A 21,624-nucleotide genomic window follows, 5' to 3' on the forward strand; every position below is an offset into this window, starting at 1 on the left:
AGAATGACAGATCTATAACTCACAATTCTATGTGAATTTGGTCAGGTCGCCCAAAAAGTGACATATTGCAGCTTCAAAGGGTTTTAGAAGGTCGTATGGACAATAATGTACTGTATCTACCTGCAATCTAAGCACTTTGTCCATGCAGTGTGAGGAAAAAGGTAGTTAAATTTCAAGTCAACCACTGTGGACTATGTATGAAGGAAATACAATATGCATTGAAAGCTCTGTGTTTGGGTATGTGCAAACACACATGCACACACAATACATCCATTCATAGCTTTGAGAGTGTGTTGAGTCTTTCATGCATGAGATAGTGCTTAGATAGTTGACCATGAAAGGGCTTAGATAGTTGACCATGAAAGGGCTTAGATAGTTGACCATGAAAGGGCTTAGATAGTTGACTGTGTGGGTGTGTGGGGGGGTACATGTACATACAGGTTTGGGCTCAGGGTTATTATTTAAGCAATACACACATCTAGTATGTGTGTTTGTGAATAGATCCAATAAACTGGTTGGTTATTATTAGACAAGGGCTGTCTTTATATAGTGCTTTCTCTAACAATCATCTTCTCACTGACCCTAACCCTGCTTCTCTCATTTTCTCTCTTTACCCTACACACAGTTCTGTACTGTGGTCTGATCTAAGACCTGTTCATACTCCTCACAAGCACCAGGCCTGCATAGTTCCCCAGGGCTGCAGCTAGGTGTCAGTGCTGCATGAAATGGGGTGTATTTAGAGGGGGGGTAGCCACCACTAGGGGTACTGTGGCTCTACATTACAGGCTGTGTGAGAGGGAGACAGAGGGGGTGGGGTGTAAAAGAGATTGTAGAACAGCAGATGTCTCAGGAGGATTAGACGGTGTTGGTCCTCAGAGCAGCGTCTATTCTGTCATGCTTATCTCCTGCTGTCTGTAATGCTGTTACATTACTAACACAGCTTATCAACACAACATATGTCCTTAACTCCCGGACATTTGTGTCAGAGCAGTGTAGAGTGTTCCATAGTGACCTTGACCACAGTCCACCACTCAATACCCACTCTCATATTGATTGTTTTAATGGCTGTGTTAATTAAATAAACGTCTGTTTATGAACTATCAGCAAGCACTTCAAATTGATTTAATGCAAAACAGTTGTAGAAACCTTTAAGAAATGCTAGGACATGGTCAGTAGTGTCCCCTGTTTAATCTGGCTTATTCATTAAACAGTCATATTCCCAACGCCTGTATGGCTCCGTATCATGATGCTGGACAGTCCATTAGCCCTCTACTGTCTCTGTCTAGATGCTGTCATTATAGCAGCCTGGTCAATAAGCTTTATAAAACAGGTCCCAGTTTAACACCCACCCAGAGGCAGTTTCCTCCAGAGCGTGTGTGCATTTTTCCTGGATGTGTTTAGGTTTAACACAGGCATGTGATTTGTGGAAGTGGGTAGTGGATGGGTGCCAGACGTAGTCTCCTTTGGGTAGAAATAAAACATGACTGCATGACTGTTTTCTGCCTGTGCAGTTGTGTGCCGCGGCCACTTGGGTGTGTATGTGAGCTGTGTTGTGGGACTGCACTCTCTCTCTCGTGTATGTGTGTGTGTGTGTGTGTGTGCGCGAGACTTTCTCTGAAGTGACAAGCGAAACCAGGGGCCATCTGCCGCTAGGTTTACAGTGCAATTAAACTAGTGTGTTTGGGGGAGGGCGACAGGATGAGGGGGAGGGGAAGAACTAAACCTTTAACCCCAGCCAGTTCACAGTGATAATAATGAGAACCATCTGCCTGAGTACCACTGAATTCTCCCCACACACACATTCCTGGTGAACATCGCAGTTTATTGAGCCTCAGTGTAATAGACGTGTAGACGGTGTGTGTACTACTAGATATATGTAGCCTGCAGCCTAGTCAGTATCTAAACTGGGTCAGCGCCCAACTAGGTTAATGTATCTAATGGGCCACCGGGTCCATGTGACTAGTGATGTCGTGTGTGTGTGTGTGTGTGTGTGTGTGTGTGTGTGTGTGTGTGTGTGTGTGTGTGTGTGTGTGTGTGTGTGTGTGTGTGTGTGTGTGTGTGTGTGTGTGTGTGTGAGAGAGAACTCAGGGGGCGTGCTGTGTCCACTGATCTGTCCTCTGTCTATTAGGAGAGAGAGAGACTAAATGTGGATGTGTGTTTTGTGTTGACTCTGTTGTTATAACCATAGAATACTAGAATGACCAGGAACCGTCTTCTAATGGGATAAAGGTCAGGGAGTTGGTCAACCCGGGGGGTTCGCCAGTGCTGTGATACGATATTGAATTGGAAGGAAGAGTGTATGTTTGTTAGCTAGCCAGACCGTTTTAGAGGTTTTTTTTTAAATGAAATGCCAAAATGGCAACATTCGATTGAAACAATGGAGTTTAATCGCAGCCGTACACTGGCTGAAATCAGTTGATGATAGGACTTAGATAAGTTGTAAATGTAGCAAGTCCTTATATTGTATCATATAATAGCACACAAATATAGACTTCTGTAGTCTGTTTACACATTTTTTGACTATTTATACAGAATAAAAACCTTTTAACTATTTTTATAATTATATGACAATATTTTAGGTTGACAATTCTATTACACCATTTCTGATACATGACACGCCTTTTATTTTCCCGCATAAGTCAAATCAGGATTCATCCTCTACTGCCATTCATTCCAATTAGACTGGTTTGGATTTCTCCCTGACCAATGTGGCTGCATGTTCACCCCATTCTGGAACGTTGAAGGTTTATGACATAGCCCCTCCAGTAATTAAATAGGATGTCTCTGGTTTATAAGGTTGTGTATGTAATATTGATTGTGTATCTGTATGTGTGTCCAGAGGGTGATGAGACTGGTATCATGGACGACCTGATGGAGGCGCTGCAGTCTGGGGCTGCCTTCAGGAGGAAGAGAGGACCACGACAAGCTGGTAACAACACACTGTTGCTCTCTCGGTCTCTGTGTCTCTCTGTCTCACTTACACACACTTGGGCGGATACACTCTTTCAGTCCCTGCTTGCTCTCCTGTGTGTCTGCCATCTGTTGTAGGGCTGGGGCGTGACACCAGTTTGGGCTCTGCTCCAGGGAACCAGCCAGGGCAGGGCAGTAGGAGAGGGATGGGGGTGGCAGAAATACACTGTAAAATGTGGCTTCACAATGACTTCAACATTAAACCATGTTAACCCTGGACCAGTCTACAACCACTAGCCTGGGGCTAGCACTAGCAGGGCTGTTCACACTTAGCGTGTCTAAATGATCTGTATTGATTTCCACTCAGATCTGTTCTCCAGCCTCTCTCTCTCAGGCCAGACGATACACCACCCACATAATCTGGTTAGATTCTCTCTCTCTGCTGTTTCACTGGCCTACTGGCCTATTGAGTTACTCACTTCAGCTGCTAGTGCTAGACACACACACAAACACACACACACACACTTAAAGCTAGAATCCTTAGTTTACGTATAAATGATTTATGTAAACCTAGTGATCAAGAACATAACTTAGAAATTCCCCATGACCTCATTTCAACTGTCGTACCCCGTCAGAACCCCAAATATGAGCTTATATCAACTGTCGTACCCCATCAGAACCCCAAATATGACTTTATATCAACTGTCGTACCCCATCAGAACCCCAAATATGACTTTATATCAACTGTCGTACCCCATCAGAACCCCAAATATGAGCTTATATCAACTGTCGTACCCCATCAGAACCCCAAATATGACTTTATATCAACTGTCGTACCCCATCAGAACCCCACATATGACTTTATATCAACTGTCGTACCCCATCAGAACCCCCAAATATGACTTTATATCAACTGTCGTACCCCATCAGAACCCCAAATATGACTTTATATCAACTGTCGTACCCCATCAGAACCCCAAATATGAGCTTATATCAACTGTCGTACCCTATCAGAACCCCAAATATGACTTTATATCAACTGTCGTACCCCATCAGAACCCCAAATATGATTTTATATCAACTGTCGTACCCCATCAGAACCCCAAATATGAGCTTATATCAACTGTCGTACCCCATCAGAACCCCAAATATGAGCTTATATCAACTGTCGTACCCCATCAGAACCCCAAATATGACTTTATATCAACTGTCGTACCCCATCAGAACCCCAAATATGAGCTTATATCAACTGTCGTACCCCATCAGAACCCCAAATATGACTTTATATCAACTGTCGTACCCCATCAGAACCCCAAATATGACTTTATATCAACTGTCGTACCCCATCAGAACCCCAAATATGACTTTATATCAACTGTCGTACCCCATCAGAACCCCAAATATGAGCTTATATCAACTGTCGTACCCCATCAGAACCCCAAATATGACTTTATATCAACTGTCGTACCCCATCAGAACCCCAAATATGAGCTTATATCAACTGTCGTACCCCATCAGAACCCCAAATATGACTTTATATCAACTGTCGTACCCCATCAGAACCCCAAATATGACTTTATATCAACTGTCGTACCCCATCAGAACCCCAAATATGACTTTATATCAACTGTCGTACCCCATCAGAACCCCAAATATGACTTTATATCAACTGTCGTACCCCATCAGAACCCCAAATATGATTTTATATCAACTGTCGTACCCCATCAGAACCCCAAATATGAGCTTATATCAACTGTCGTACCCCATCGGAACCCCAAATATGAGCTTGTTTCAACTGTCGTACCCCATCAGAACCCCAAATATGATTTTATATCAACTGTCGTACCCCATCAGAACCCCAAATATGATTTTATATCAACTGCCGTACCCCATCAGAACCCCAAATATGAGCTTGTTTCAACTGTCGTACCCCATCAGAACCCCAAATATGAGCTTGTTTTACTCCAATGTTTGTAAACAATGTAAATGTACACACATTGTATAACCTCAAAACATGGTTACAACAATCATTTTGATATCATGGATGGTCAGTCCTTGCATCCATAGCACTTTGAGAGTGGTTACATTTCTCCAGGCCCATTCCTCAGCTTTTTACCGAAACACTGGTGGGTTTACTTCATGAGGATCCTCATTAGCTGCTGCACATGCAGCCGCTACTCTTCATGGGGTCCACATAAAACGTACAAATACATGACAAAGTACCAAACACTTAGACGAACAACATAAGATATTACATTACATTCTAAATAAACACTATGAATAAAATAAGAGTTATATATAGGAAAACACCAGGAGGCAACAAAAATACTATTTACACACTATGTTCATATTCTTATATACAGTTAAAGTAGATCTTTAGAGAGAGGAGAGGCGCAGTGATACAATATTTTTTTTTAAGTTAAACTTGCTTGTTGCAATAGCAACCTCTTGTGGCAGAGCACTCCATGATGACATGGCTCTATACACAACTGAGCAACGTGTTAAATCAGTTTTTGGGGGTACAGTGATAGGGTATGCCCTAGTGGGTGTCTGGTGGGGTATGTACAGTGTGTCTGATGGGGTATGTTTGGTGGGGTATGTACTGTGAGTCTGGTGGGGTATGTATTGTGAGTCTGGTGGGGTATGTACTGTGAGTCTGGTGAGGTATGTACTGTGTGTCTGGTGAAGTATGTACTGTGTGTCTGGTGGGGTATGTACTGTGTGTCTGGTGGGGTATGTACTGTTTGTCTGGTGGGGTATGTCTGGTGGGGTATGTACTGTGTGTCTGGTGGGGTATGTAGTGTGTCTGGTGGGGTATGTACTGTATGTCTGGTGGGGTATGTCTGGTGGGGTATGTAGTGTGTCTGGTGGGGTATGTCCGGTGTGTCTGGTGGAGTATGTACTGTGTGTCTGGTGGGGTTTGTACTGTGTCTGGTGGGGTTTGTACTGTATGTCTGGTGGGGTATGTCCGGTGTGTCTGGTGGGGTGTGTCTGGTGGGGTGTGTGGGGCATGTAGCTCAGTTGGTAGAGCATGGCGCTTGTAACGCCAGGGTAGTGGGTTCGATTCCCGGGACCACCCATACGTAGAATGTATGCACACATGACTGTAAGTCGCTTTGGTTAAAAGCGTCTGCTAAATGGCATATATTATTATTATTATATTATATATTATTATGTACTGTGTGTCTGGTGGGTATATACTGTATCTGGTGGGGTATGTGGGGTATGTCTGGTGGGGTATGTCTGGTGGGGTGTGTCTGGTGGGGTATGTACTGTGTCTGGTGGGGTATGTACTGTGTGTCTGGTGGGGTATGTACTGTGTGTCTGGTGGGGTATGTAGTGTGTCTGGTGGGGTATGTACTGTGTGTCTGGTGGGGTATGTCTGGTGGGGTATGTAGTGTGTCTGGTGGGGTATGTCCGGTGTGTCTGGTGGAGTATGTACTGTGTGTCTGGTGGGGTTTGTACTGTGTCTGGTGGGGTTTGTACTGTATGTCTGGTGGGGTATGTCCAGTGTGTCTGATGGGGTGTGTCTGGTGGGGTGTGTGGGGCATGTACTGTGTGTCTGGTGGGTATATACTGTATCTGGTGGGGTATGTGGGGTATGTCTGGTGGGGTATGTCTGGTGGGGTGTGTCTGGTGGGGTATGTACTGTGTCTGGTGGGGTATGTACTGTGAGTCTGGTAAGGTATGTACTGTGAGTCTGGTGAGGTATGTACTGTGAGTCTGGTGAGGTATGTACTGTGTGTCTGGTGGGGTATGTACTGTGTGTCTGGTGGGGTATGTACTGTGTGTCTGGTGGGGTATGTACTGTGTGTCTGATGGGGTATGTACGGTGTGTCTGGTGGGGTTTGTACGGTGTGTCTGGTGGGGTTTGTACGGTGTGTCTGGTGGGGTATGTACGGTGTGTCTGGTGGGGTGTGTCTGGTGGTGTATGGGGGGAGTGAGTATTTAGTCAGCCATCAATTGTGCAAGTTCTCCCACTTAAAAAGATGAGGCCTGTAATTTTCATCATAGGTACACTTCAACTATGACAGACAAAATGAGGAAAAAATCCAGAAAATCACATTGTAGGAGCAAGAGCAAGAAGGAGAGAATAGAGGGAGTGTGATGTTTATTAACACGTAACAGAGCAGGAAGAAAATAAGAGAGGGATGTTTATTAACATGTAACAGAGCAGGAAGGAGAGAAGAGAGGGATGTTTATTAACATGTAACAGAGCAGGAAGGAGAGAAGAGAGGGATGTTTATTAACATGTAGCAGAGCAGGAAGGAGAGAAGAGAGGGATGTTTATTAACATGTAACAGAGCAGGAAGGAGAGAAGAGAGGGATGTTTATTAATATGTAACAGAGCAGGAAGGAGAGAAGAGAGGGATGTTTATTAACATGTAACAGAGCAGGAAGGAGAGAAGAGAGGGATGTTTATTAACATGTAACAGAGCAGGAAGGAGAGAAGAGAGGGATGTTTATTAACATGTAACAGAGCAGGAAGGAGAGAAGAGAGGGATGTTTATTAACATGTAACAGAGCAGGAAGCAGAGAAGAGAGGGATGTTTATTAACATGTAACAGAGCAGGAAGCAGAGAAGAGAGGGAGTGTGATGTTTATTAACATGTAACAGAGCAGGAAGCAGAGAAGAGAGGGAGTGTGATGTTTATTAACATGTAACAGAGCAGGAAGGAGAGAAGAGAGGGATGTTTATTAACATGTAACAGAGCAGGAAGCAGAGAAGAGAGGGATGTTTATTAACATGTAACAGAGCAGGAAGCAGAGAAGAGAGGGAGTGTGATGTTTATTAACATGTAACAGAGCAGGAAGGAGAGAAGAGAGGGAGGGGGAGTGTGTAACCCCACCCTTCTTAATGGGATACTGGTGTATTGGAGTGGATATTACATTTTAGAATATCTATATGCAAAAGAGACTGTGTTCTCTCTCCCTCTGTCTGTCTCTCTCTTCCCTATCTCTCTCTCCCACTGTCCCTTCTGTCTCTCTCTCCCTTCTGCCTCTCTCTCCCTTCTGTCTCTCTCTCCCTTCTGTGTCCCTCTCTCAGGCAGGTCTGTGTGATTTTTGTGTGTTATGAGTGTGGAGGTTGTTGGGCTCAGTGGTCTGTGGAGAGGTCTTCTGGGGTCCTCCAACTCTGGTGTGTATGTAATACTGTGGTTGTAATACATGCGCTACTTGGCCAGAAGTATGAGCATCGTTTGTCCCCGGTTGCAACACTCGCTGCTGAGTTCCAAACTACCTCTGGAGGCAACGTCAGCACAAGAACTGTTCGTTGGGAGATTCATGAAATAGGTTTCCATGGCCGAGCAGCCGCACACAAGCCTAAGATCACCATGTGTAATTCTAACTGTTTGGAGTGGTGTAAAGCTCGCCGCCATTGGACTCTGGAGCTGTAGAAACGCGTTCTCTGGAGTGATGAGTCGCGCTTCACCATCTGGCAGCCCGACGGACGAATCTGGGTTTGGCCGATGCCAGGAGAATGCTGCCTGCCAGAATGCATAGTGCTAGCTGTAAAGTTTGGTGGATGATAAATAATGGTTTGGGGCTGTTTTTCATGGTTCAGGCTCCTTAGTTACAGTGAAGGGGTATCCTAATGCTTCAGTATACAATTACATTCTAGACAACTCTGTGCTTCCTACTTTGTGGCAACAGTTTGGAGTATTGAGGTCCATACAGAAATGCTTTGTCGAGAACTTGACTGGCCTGCACAGAGCCCTGACCTCAACCCCATTGAAAACCTTTGGGATGACTTGGAATGCCAGCCTAATCTCTCTGCCTCTCTCTCGCTCTGCCTCTCTCTCACCCTGCGTCTCTCTCGCTCTCTCTCTCTTGCTCTGTCTCTCTCTCGCTCTGTCTCTCTCTCGCTCTGTCTCTCTCTCGCTCTGTCTCTCTCTCGCTCTGTCTCTCTCTCGCTCTGTCTCTCTCTCGCTCTGTCTCGCTCTGTCTCTCTCTCGCTCTGTCTCTCTCTCGCTCTGCCTCTCTCTCGCTCTTCCTCTCTCTCGCTCTGTCTCTCTCTCGCTCTGTCTCTCTCGCTCTTCCTCTCTCTCGCTCTGTCTCTCTCGCTCTGTCTCTCTCTCGCTCTTTCTCTCTCTCGCTCTGTCTCTCTCTCGCTCTCTCTCTCTCGCTCTGTCTCTCTCTCGCTCTGTCTCTCTCTCGCTCTGCGTCTCTCTCGCTCTCTCTCTCTCTCTGTCTCTCGCTGGCTCTCTCTCTCTCTGTCTCTCTGTCTCTCTGTCTCTCTCTCTCTCTCGCTCTCTCTCTCTCTCTCTCTCTCTCTCTCGCTCTCTCGCTCTCTCGCTCTCTCTCTGTCTCTATCCCCCCCCCCCATGCTTCCATTGTTCTTGTTTTCCATGTGTAATGTTTTGGTTAGCTATGGTTTATTCAGGCCAATCAGAGCTTTGTTTATGTCTAATTTTCCAGTCAAGCACGTGGTTCTCCCCTGGTCTCATTAGTTTGGACGCGATAGTGTGCGTGTGGGTGTGTGTGTTCAATGACTCAGAGGTCGTCTTATAGTGGGCTGGACAAGAAGGAGAGGGAGACACATCCTGTTTCTAATACAGACATTTAAGATGGCTGACATTCTGACGAGCAACCCCCCCCATACTTTATATTTGACTGTGTTGTTATTATGGCGGCGGTTTCTCTCTCACATCCCTCTGTTCTTCCATACTGTTAGATTCCGCACACACAGAGCTCCAGCCTCATGCTGAGTGGTGTCAGGACCTTCCATACTGTTAGATTCCACACACACAGAGCTCCAGCCTCATGCTGAGTGGTGTCAGGACCTTCCATACTGTTAGATTCCACACACAGAGCTCCAGCCTCATGCTGAGTGGTGTCAGGACCTTCCATACTGTTAGATTCCACACACACAGAGCTCCAGCCTCATGCTGAGTGGTGTCAGGACCTTCCACACTGTTACATTCCACACACACAGAGCTCCAGCCTCATGCTGAGTGGTGTCAGAACTGTCTGTTTCCAACGAGAGCCACAAGGCTGAGAGGAGACAGACTGGGGAGACTGACCTCTAACCCCTGACCTGTGACTCAGCAGCTCTGTCTGCCTGGTTGTCTCTAGGGGAGAGGGGCAGCAGCTGCCCTCACTCTGTCTACACTGCTCTTTTTAAGCAAGGCCAACACACACACACACACACACTGCATGCCAGCAGACATATGCTCAAATACCAATACTGATACAAATATATACACACACATACACCCACACTTCAACACATAGTAACACACTTTATATAGTCTCACACAGTCTAAGATTAGACACTCATTCTGAATGTTTAAGATTAGGCACTCATTCTGAATGGTTAAGATTAGGCACTCATTCTGAATGGTTAAGATTAGGCACTCATTCTGAATGGTTAAGATTAGGCACTCATTCTGAATGGTTAAGATTAGGCACTCATTCTGAATGGTTAAGATTAGGCACTCATTCTGAATGGTTAAGATTAGGCACTCATTCTGAATGGTTAAGATTAGGCACTCATTCTGAATGGTTAAGATTAGGCACTCTTTCTGAATGGTTAAGATTAGGCACTCTTTCTGAATGGTTAAGATTAGGCACTCTTTCTGAATGGTTAAGATTAGGCACTCTTTCTGAATGGTTAAGATTTGGCACTATTTCTGAATGGTTACGATTCGGCACTCTTTCTGAATGGTTAAGATTAGGCGCTCATTCTGAATGGTTAAGATTAGGCGCTCATTCTGAATGGTTAAGATTAGGCGCTCATTCTGAATGGTTAAGATTAGGTGCTCATTCTGAATGGTTAAGATTAGGTGCTCATTCTGAATGGTTAAGATTAGGTGCTCATTCTGAATGGTTAAGATTAGGCGCTCATTCTGAATGGTTAAGATTAGGCGCTCATTCTGAATGGTTAAGATTAGGCGCTCATTCTGAATGGTTAAGATTAGGCGCTCATTCTGAATGGTTAAGATTAGGCGCTCATTCTGAATGGTTAAGATTAGGCGCTCATTCTGAATGGTTAAGATTAGGCGCTCATTCTGAATGGTTAAGATTAGGCGCTCATTCTGAATGGTTAAGATTAGGCGCTCATTCTGAATGGTTAAGATTAGGCGCTCATTCTGAATGGTTAAGATTAGGCGCTCATTCTGAATGGTTAAGATTTGGTGCTCATTCTGAATGGTTAAGATTAGGCGCTCATTCTGAATGGTTAAGATTAGGCGCTCATTCTGAATGGTTAAGATTAGGCGCTCATTCTGAATGGTTAAGATTAGGCGCTCATTCTGAATGGTTAAGATTAGGCGCTCATTCTGAATGGTTAAGATTAGGCGCTCATTCTGAATGGTTAAGATTAGGCGCTCATTCTGAATGGTTAAGATTAGGCGCTCATTCTGAATGGTTAAGATTAGGCGCTCATTCTGAATGGTTAAGATTAGGCGCTCATTCTGAATGGTTAAGATTAGGCGCTCATTCTGAATGGTTAAGATTAGGCGCTCATTCTGAATGGTTAAGATTAGGCGCTCATTCTGAATGGTTAAGATTAGGCGCTCATTCTGAATGGTTAAGATTAGGCGCTCATTCTGAATGGTTAAGATTAGGCGCTCATTCTGAATGGTTAAGATTAGGCGCTCTTTCTGAATGGTTAAGATTAGGCGCTCTTTCTGAATGGTTAAGACTAGGCGCTCTTTCTGAATGGTTAAGACTAGGTGCTCTTTCTGAATGGTTAAGATTAGGCGCTCTTTCTGAATGGTTAAGATTAGGCGCTCATTCTGAATGGTTAAGATTAGGCGCTCATTCTGAATGGTTAAGATTAGGCGCTCATTCTGAATGGTTAAGATTAGGCGCTCATTCTGAATGGTTAAGATTAGGCACTCATTCTGAATGGTTAAGATTAGGCACTCATTCTGAATGGTTAAGATTAGGCACTCTTTCTGAATGGTTAAGATTAGGCACTCTTTCTGAATGGTTAAGATTAGGCACTCATTCTGAATGGTTAAGATTAGGCACTCATTCTGAATGGTTAAGATTAGGCACTCATTCTGAATGGTTAAGATTAGGCACTCATTCTGAATGGTTAAGATTAGGCACTCATTCTGAATGGTTAAGATTAGGCACTCATTCTGAATGGTTAAGATTAGGCACTCATTCTGAATGGTTAACATAAGGGTTACGGTTTAGGATAGTGGTAAAATAAAAAAACAACGTCCACTACTGAGATTGAACACACAACCTTCTGACCCAGAGTCAGGGATTACCTGTCCACAAAGCCCTAGCAAACCCAAGCCTGCTGATGGTAATATCACGCACTGTTGCCCCTAGTGGCTGGTGTTGACGCCATTTTTCAACGTCCTCAGGACATGGATAGATGTCCAATTTTGACAAAAATCTTGAACCACTGGCTATTCCCCTCTGTCATGTGATGGTGTTTAAAGGAATGGTGACATCACAAAGAGGCGTCGCGAACATCACTATAGACCCATCTGCTAGGTCATAACACCACCCTGAAGCACCAATCACAAAAGATTACGAATAACAAAGCACCAATCACAATAGATGGACACGTATAAAGAGCCAGTCACAATATACACACTCTTTCCTCAGCAGGCCTGCCCTTTAACAGGGGGGTGACCCAAATAAAGACCTTCCCTCATCACCGTAGGGCTCCCTGTACACCTCAACAATACACACGCTTTCCAAAAGTTACTGACCAACAAAACCCTCGACTAGACAAGTTGAACCCCCTTCTCTCTCTCACTCACTCACTCACTCACACACACACACACACACACACACACACACACACACACACACACACACACACACACACACACACACACACACACACACACACACACACACACACACACACACACACACACACACACACACACACACACACACACACACACACACACACACTGCCCTTTCTGCTTTGAGAGCAGTTGTCACAAATGGTTTGTTATGGGAATAAGTGTATTGCCTGTCTTGCCTGAGGAGGGCGTTGGAGCTTCTATAACCAGACACACTGTCTGCTGCTCCAGTTGGGAGCTTCTATAACCAGACACACTGTCTGCTGCTCCAGCTGGGAGCTTCTATAACCAGACACACTGTCTGCTGCTCCAGCTGGGAGCTTCTATAACCAGACACACTGTCTGCTGCTCCAGTTGGGAGCTTCTATAACCAGACACACTGTCTGCTGCTCCTGTTGGGAGCTTCTATAACCAGACACACTGTCTGCTGCTCCAGTTGGGAGCTTCTATAACCAGACACACTGTCTGCTGCTCCAGCTGGGAGCTTCGATAACCAGACACACTGTCTGCTGCTCCAGTTGGGAGCTTCTATAACCAGACACACTGTCTGCTGCTCCAGCTGGGAGCTTCTATAACCAGACACACTGTCTGCTGCTCCAGTTGGGAGCTTCTATAACCAGACACACTGTCTGCTGCTCCAGTTGGGAGCTTCTATAACCAGACACACTGTCTGCTGCTCCTGTTGGGAGCTTCTATAACCAGACACACTGTCTGCTGCTCCAGCTGGGAGCTTCGATAACCAGACACACTGTCTGCTGCTCCAGTTGGGAGCTTCTATAACCAGACACACTGCCTGCTGCTCCAGCTGGGAGCTTCTATAACCAGACACACTGTCTGCTGCTCCAGCTGGGAGCTTCTATAACCAGACACACTGTCTGCTGCTCCAGCTGGGAGCTTCTATAACCAGACACACTGTCTGCTGCTCCAGCTGGGAGCTTTTATAACCAGAGACACTGTCTGCTGCTCCAGCTGGGAGTTTCTATAACCAGACACACTGTCTGCTGCTCCAGCTGGGAGCTTCTATAACCAGACACACTGTCTGCTGCTCCAGTTGGGAGCTTCTATAACCAGAGACACTGTCTGCTGCTCCAGCTGGGAGTTTCTATAACCAGACACACTGTCTGCTGCTCCAGCTGGGAGCTTCTATAACCAGACACACTGCCTGCTGCTCCAGCTGGGAGCTTCTATAACCAGACACACTGCCTGCTGCTCCAGCTGGGAGCTTCTATAACCAGACACACTGTCTGCTGCTCCAGCTGGGAGCTTCTATAACCAGACACACTGTCTGCTGCTCCAACTGGGAGCTTCTATAACCAGACACACTGTCTGCTGCTCCAGCTGGGAGTTTCTATAACCAGACACACTGTCTGCTGCTCCAGCTGGGAGTTTCTATAACCAGACACACTGTCTGCTGCTCCAGTTGGGAGCTTCTATAACCAGACACACTGTCTGCTGCTCCAGCTGGGAGCTTCTATAACCAGACACACTGTATGCTGCTCCAGCTGGGAGTTTCTATAACCAGACACACTGTCTGCTGCTCCAGCTGGGAGCTTCTATAACCAGACACACTGTCTGCTGCTCCAGCTGGGAGCTACACGTGTCTACACAGACACGTGACTATAGACCTCTACACAGACACGTGACTATAGACCTCTACACAGACACATGACTGTAGACCTCTACACAGACACGTGACTATAGACCTCTACACAGACACATGACTATAGACCTCTACACAGACACATGACTATAGACCTCTAAACAGACACATGACTGTAGACCTCTAAACAGACACATGACTGTAGACCTCTACACAGACACATGACTATAGACCTCTACACAGACACATGACTGTAGACCTCTACACAGACACATGACTATAGACCCCGACACAGACACATGACTATAGACCTCTACAGACACATGACTATAGACCTCTACAGACACATGACTATAGACCTCTACACAGACACGTGACTATAGACCTCTACACAGACACGTGACTATAGACCTCTACACAGACACGTGACTATAGACCTCTACACAGACACGTGACTATAGACCTCTACACAGACACGTGACTATAGACCTCTACACAGACACGTGACTATAGACCTCTACACAGACACGTGACTATAGACCTCTACACAGACACGTGACTATAGACCTCTACACAGACACGTGACTATAGACCTCTACACAGACACGTGACTATAGACCTCTACACAGACACGTGACTATAGACCTCTACACAGACACGTGACTATAGACCTCTACACAGACACGTGACTATAGACCTCTACACAGACACGTGACTATAGACCTCTACACAGACACGTGACTATAGACCTCTACACAGACACGTGACTATAGACCTCTACACAGACACGTGACTATAGACCTCTACACAGACACGTGACTATAGACCTCTACACAGACACGTGACTATAGACCTCTACACAGACACGTGACTATAGACCTCTACACAGACACATGACTATAGACCTCTACACAGACACATGACTATAGACCTCTACACAGACACATGACTATAGACCTCTACACAGATACATGACTATAGACCTCTACACAGACACATGACTATAGACCTCTACACAGACACATGACTATAGACCTCTACACAGATACATGACTATAGACCTCTCCCTCTACGCAGACACGTGACTATAGACCTCTACGCAGACACGTGACTATAGACCTCTACGCAGACACGTGACTATAGACCTCTACGCAGACACATGACTATAGACCTCTACACAGATATAAACATGAAAACTCTCACTGGCACAATAAGTGACTTTCCCCATCTGTCAGTAATTATGAAGACTCCCATTGTGTGTAATGTGTCGCAGATGATCTTTAAACCACTCTGTGTCCCCATCTCCCCTCTCACGCACACACACACTCACTCACTCAGGAACACACTCTCTCTCACGCACACACATACACACAGAGTTATAAACAAAATTGAACACAGGCAGCATGTTTTTGAGGCATTGTGCTGGGTTCTTGTCTAGACATCTCATTTCCTGGTGGGAAGAGAACTCTTCAGTCCCAGAGCCAAACTCCCCTCTCAGCTCTGACTGGAGAACCAGTTACGATAGCACCAGGAGCTAGTTACGAAAGCACCAGGAGCTGGTTACGATAGCACCAGGAGCTGGTTACGATAGCACCAGGAGGTGGTTACGATAGCACCAGGAGGTGGTTACGATAGCACCAGGAGCTGGTTACGATAGCACCAGTAGCTAGTTACGATAGCACCAGGAGCTGGTTACGATAGCACCAGGAGCTGGTTACGATAGCACCAGGAGCTGGTTACGAAAGCACCAGGAGCTGGTTACGAAAGCACCAGGAGCTGGTTACGATAGCACCAGGAGCTGGTTACGATAGCACCAGGAGCTGGTTACGATAGCACCAGGAGCTGGTTACGATAGCACCAGGAGCTGGTTACGATAGCACCAGGAGCTGGTTACGATAGCACCAGGAGCTGGTTACGGTAGCACCAGGAGCTGGTTACGATAGCACCAGGAGCTGGTTACGATAGCACCAGGAGCTGGTTACGATAGCACCAGGAGCTGGTTACGATAGCACCAGGAACTGGTTACGATAGCACCAGGAGCTGGTTACGATAGCACCAGGAGCTGGTTACGATAGCACCAGGAGTCGGTTACGATAGCACCAGGAGCTGGTTACGATAGCACCAGGAGCTGGTTACGAAAGCACCAGGAGCTGGTTACGAAAGCACCAGGAGCTGGTTACGAAAGCACCAGGAGCTGGTTACGATAGCAACAGGAGCTGGTTACGATAGCAACAGGAGCTGGTTACGATAGCACCAGGAGCTGGTTACGATAGCACCAGGAGCTGGTTACGATAGCACCAGTGATAGCACCAGGAGTTGGTTACGATAGCACCAGGAGCTGGTTACGATAGCAGTTGTGGTTACTATCAGCACAGATGGGCTTTGCCCTGATCAGTCAGGAATTGATCTGCTCTTCTAACCAACATCATCCTCTATTTCGTTCAAAACAACCAGTGTCCTCTCCCTGATTCGCCGACCCCAAAACCAGTGTCCTCTCCCTGATTCGCCGACCCCAAAACCAGTGTCCTCTCCCTGATTCGCCGACCCCCAAACCAGTGTCCTCTCCCTGATTCTCTGACCCCCAAACCAGTCCTCTCCTTGATTTGCCGACCCCCAAACCAGTGTCCTCTCCCTGATTCGCCGACCCCCAAACCAGTTTCCTCTCCCTGATTCGCCGACCCCCAAACCAGTTTCCTCTCCCTGATTCGCCGACCCCCAAACCAGTGTCCTCTCCCTGATTCGCCGACCCCCAAACCAGTGTCCTCTCCCTGATTCTCTGATTAGTGGTTTAGTCTTTATTCTGACCTCTCTCTCCCTAGCTCACTGTGGTTCTAATCATCAACCCCTTTCTTTCCTCTTTCTGTTCTCTCTCTCCTGAGGGAGAGGAGTGGTGCAGAATTGACAGCCTTTGAAATTTCTTCTCATGTTGGGTCTCTGGGACTGGCTCTGATCTGTACTTCTCTCACTCTATCAGAGTCATTTGCATAATGTCTAAATAGTGTGTGTGTGACTGTGAAATCTCTCTGTTCTGAACACCCTGGGGTGGATGCTACTTTAAAGGCCTGGCTGCCTGTTTTCGTCAGCATTGATGAAGTTCTGTGAAGCCGAGTACTGATCAAGTGAAACGGACTGAATTACATAACCGCTAATGTATGTCTCCATCTTCCTCTGACTGATCCCTCTCTCCTCCTCTTCCTCCCCAGACTCACAGCTAGTGCTGGAGACCTGCTCGTGTGTGTGTGTGTGTGTGTGTGTGTGTGTGTGTGTGTGTGTGTGTGTGTGTGTGTGTGTGTGTGTGTGTGTGTGTGTGTGTGTGTGTGTGTGTGTGTGTGTGTGTGTGTGTGTGTGTGTGTGTGTGTGTGTGTGTGTGTGGTTTGCATCCGTGTCCATAGTCTTACTACCAAGTCAACTCCAGAATACACTACTGCATCTCACTGACTGCTCTAAACTCTCTCACACACACACACCTACATCCTACTGTGTGTGTTCTCGGTCACATTTTGTGTATGTGTGATACAAACACACAGTTATTTTGCAGCAGGTCTTGAGGAATAATTGTACTCATTTCTCAGACACACACACACAATCCCCGTCTGATCTATATAATTCAACATGGCCACTGCGGCACAGCTGTCCACCCACGCAGGAGAATAGAGAGGGAGGGAGGGGGAAAAATTCAGGATTGTTGAGATAAAACAAGTAGAATGATAAAAACGACATAACGTCCGCAGGGCACAATTTCTCGCTCCTCTCTCCCCTTTCTCTCATCTTCCTACTATAGGCATTATCCTTCCATCCCTCTACATTTCTCTGTCAGCAGGATCATGTAGAGCGCTAGTAATCTGACACATAGTGAAGGGTTTGGTACACACACAGACTAATCTTCACTCACATTAACACCACTGCTGTGTACGTGTGTGTACACGTTTACTATACTTGTGAGTACCAAAAGTCCTGGCAAGAATTAAAGCAACTAAAATTCAGAAAGAAGGCTATTTTAGGCTTACGGGTTAGTTTTATGGTAAGGGTTAGGGAATAAAGGATTCTGAATGGGGATCAATTGTTTGTCCTGAAAAAGTCCTCACAGTTCTAGTAAGACATACAATCTAGTAAGACAAGTCGGAAGTTTACATACATTTATGTTGGAGTCATTAAAACTCATTTTTCAAGTCGTTTAGGACATCTTCTTTGTGCATGACACAAGTAATTTTTCCAACAATTGTTTACAGACAGATTATTTCACTTATAATTCACTGTAACAATTCCAATGGGTTAAAAGTTTACATACACTAGGTTGACTGTGCCTTTAAACAGCTTGGAAAATTCCAGAAAATGATGGCGTGGCTTTAGAAGCTTCTGATATGCTAGTCAATTGGAAGTGTACCTGTGGATGTATTTCAAGGCCTACCTTCAAACTCTGTGCCTCTTTGCTTGACATCATGGGAAAATCAAAAGAAATCGGCCAAGACCTCAGAAAAAGAATTGTAGACCTCCACAAGTCTGGTTCATCCTTGGGAGCAATTTCCAAATGCCTGTAGGTACCACATTCATCTGTACAAACAATAGTACGCAAGTATAAACACCATGGGACCACGCAGCCGTCATCACTCAGGAAGGAGACGTGTTCTGTCTCCTAGAGATGAACGTACTTTGGTGCGAGAAGTGCAAATCAATCCCAGATCAACAGCAAAGGTCCTTGTGAAGATGCTGGAGGAAATGGGTACAAAAGTATCTATATCCACAGTAAATATCACAGTATATCTATATCCACAGTCCTATACCGACATAACCTGAAAGGCCGCTCAGCAAGGAAGAAGCCACTGCTCCAAAACCGCCATAAAAAAGCCAGACTACGGTTTGCAACTGCACATGGAGACAAAGATCGTAACTATTGGAGAAATGTCCTCTGGTCTGATGAAACAAAAATAGAAGTGTTTGGCCATAATGACCATTGTTATGTTTGGAGGAAAAAGGGGGAGGCTTGCAAGCCGAAGAACACCATCGCAACCATGAAGCACAGGGGTGGCTGCATCATGTTTGTGGGGGGTGCTTTGCTGCAGGAGGGACTGGTGCACGTCACAAAATAGATGGCATCATGAGGATGGAAAATATGGTGGAAATCTTGAAGCAACATCTCAAGACATCAGTCAGGAAGTTAAAGCTTGGTCGCAAATGAGTCTTCAAATGACCCCAAACATACTTCCAAGGTTGTGGCAAAATAGCTTAAGGACAACAAAGTCAAGGTATTGGAGTGGTCATCACAAAGCCCTGACCTCAATCCTATAGAAGATTTGTGGGCAGAACTGAAAAGTGTGTGCGACCAAGGAGGCCTACAAACCTGACTTAGTTACACCAGCTCTGTCAGGAGAAATGGGCCAAAATTCACCCAACTTATTGTGGGAAGCTTGTGGAAGGCTACCCGAAACGTTTGACCCAAGTTAAACCATTTAAAGGCAATGCTACCAAATACTAATTGAGTGTATGTAAACTTCTGACCCACTGAGAATGTGATGAAATAAATAAAAGCTGAAATAAATCATTCTCTCTACTATTATTTTTACAAGGATTAACTGTCAGGAATTGTGAAAAACAGAGTTTAAATATAGTTGGCTAAGGTGTATGTGAACTTTCGACTTCAACTGTAGTTGTGTGTGTGTGTGTGTGTGTGCGTTACCAGTGAATACAGGCTTGTTCACGTGTGGGTCCTGTTGACCAGTATCAACAGATGGTATATTCCTTCAGACAGCCCGGGTGGAGTCAGTCTCTCTCTGCCTGCTGCATCCCAAATGGCACCTTATTCCCTACATAGTGCACTACTTTTGATAAGATCCCTATGGAGTCTTGTAAAAAAAGTAGTGCACTACATAAGGAATAGAGTGCCGCAGTCTGGTTGTTTGCAGTGAGACGTTTGATTTGCTAGTCTTTAACCTGTACTGAACTGAGCCCCGTCTCCACTGTCCCTCTGAGCTTGTCTGGTAACATAATATGACCAATCCCTGAAATGACCTGTCTGACCTCTCTCTCGTTCTCTCACGTTCTATTTTTCACAGCCAACCGGAGAGCTGGTCATGCAGTGACGAACATCTTGGCCAAAGAGTTGATGCAGGAGGACACCGCACCCCGCTTCAGCAAACCACCCAATAAGAAGACCAAGATGGCGCAGATGGAGGAGCCTAGCATAGAGGGGGCGGGGTCACTAGAGGACCTCTTAGAGGACAGTCTATCACGGTCCAATTAAAGGAGATGGGTGGAAGTTTGCCCTTAGCCACAGATCTAGGATAAGCTCGTCTTACTCATATCCTAACCTTAACCATAGAGAAATATAGAAACTGTTCTTCAATCAGTGTCTAAGGGCAACTTCATCCTCCTGCCAGTTGAAGGATGAGTCTGTGCCCATTGTCCTTCATGGGACCACTGGATTGGACATGCTGGGACTGAAGGAGCCAATGGGTGAGGGCGGGGCTTTCACCATGACACAGTCCCAGGGTTTTCCACGCTGAGGGACGACTCTTGCTTTGCCATATAAACATATCCCTGTTCAAGCATCAGCATCTGCACACATCCACTGCACTCTCTATTTCTCTCACACACATCTACTGCACTCTGTCTATATTTCTCACACACACACACACACACACACACACACAAACTATCGGTCTACTTTCCTCTGTCTGAAGTGCATCGTGAGAATCCAAAGACGGTGGGGATGTCCTGCTGTATGGAAGCCCTGGGTGGTTTTTGGAACACTTCTTTTCCCACGTGGTTTGATTTAAAACCTATTCAATGTTGCTCTTTAATTGTCAAATATACTGTATGCTAATGTTGTGCTGTATACTGTATGTTTATAAAAGAAACAGGTGCCAACCAATACAATTCCAAGCTTCACATTTCAGCTGTCGTGTTGTACAATAGGGTTAGGGTGGACCAAACAAAATCCTTCTACCTTAAAGTGTGTGTGTCTGTCTGTCTTTCTGTGTGTCTGTCTGTCTGTTTGTCTCTGTCTGTGTCTCTCCCTTTTGCTCTCTCTCTGTGTGTTTATATGATATCACATGTTGAGTTTGTTCCACAATCCTCATCTCCACTGTTCTATCTCCCTGGTTGACAGGGAGGAGTCACTGATTTACTGGCTATATTTAGAGCACTCATGGGCTTTCTCGTGGCTTTTCTCGTGGCTTTTCTCGTGGCTTTTCTCGTGGCTTTTCTCGTGGCTTTTCTCGTGGGCTTTTCTCGTGGGCTTTTCTCGTGGGCTTTTCTCATGGGCTTTCTCGTGGGCTTTCTTATGGGCTTTCTCGTGGGCTTTCTCGTGGGCTTTCTCATGGGCTTTCTCGTGGCCTT

General features: G+C 45.7%; 1 protein-coding gene across 1 annotated transcript in view; it reads left to right on the forward strand.

Moving 5' to 3' along the window:
* The window catches only part of LOC118381458 (protein diaphanous homolog 1), a 51,774-nt gene that overhangs the window by 28,940 nt on the left and 1,210 nt on the right, over positions 1 to 21,624 (forward strand). Inside the window, exons 12-13 of the mRNA XM_052487006.1 lie at positions 2,840 to 2,929; positions 20,340 to 21,624. The exon at positions 20,340 to 21,624 is cut by the window's right edge and continues 1,210 nt beyond it. Coding sequence (XP_052342966.1) covers positions 2,840 to 2,929; positions 20,340 to 20,527 — 278 coding nt within the window. The 3' untranslated portion in view covers positions 20,528 to 21,624. The remainder of the gene's footprint in view (positions 1 to 2,839; positions 2,930 to 20,339) is intronic.

Source organism: Oncorhynchus keta, chromosome 30 (assembly GCF_023373465.1).
Source record: "Oncorhynchus keta strain PuntledgeMale-10-30-2019 chromosome 30, Oket_V2, whole genome shotgun sequence".
Lineage (NCBI taxonomy): Eukaryota > Metazoa > Chordata > Actinopteri > Salmoniformes > Salmonidae > Oncorhynchus > Oncorhynchus keta.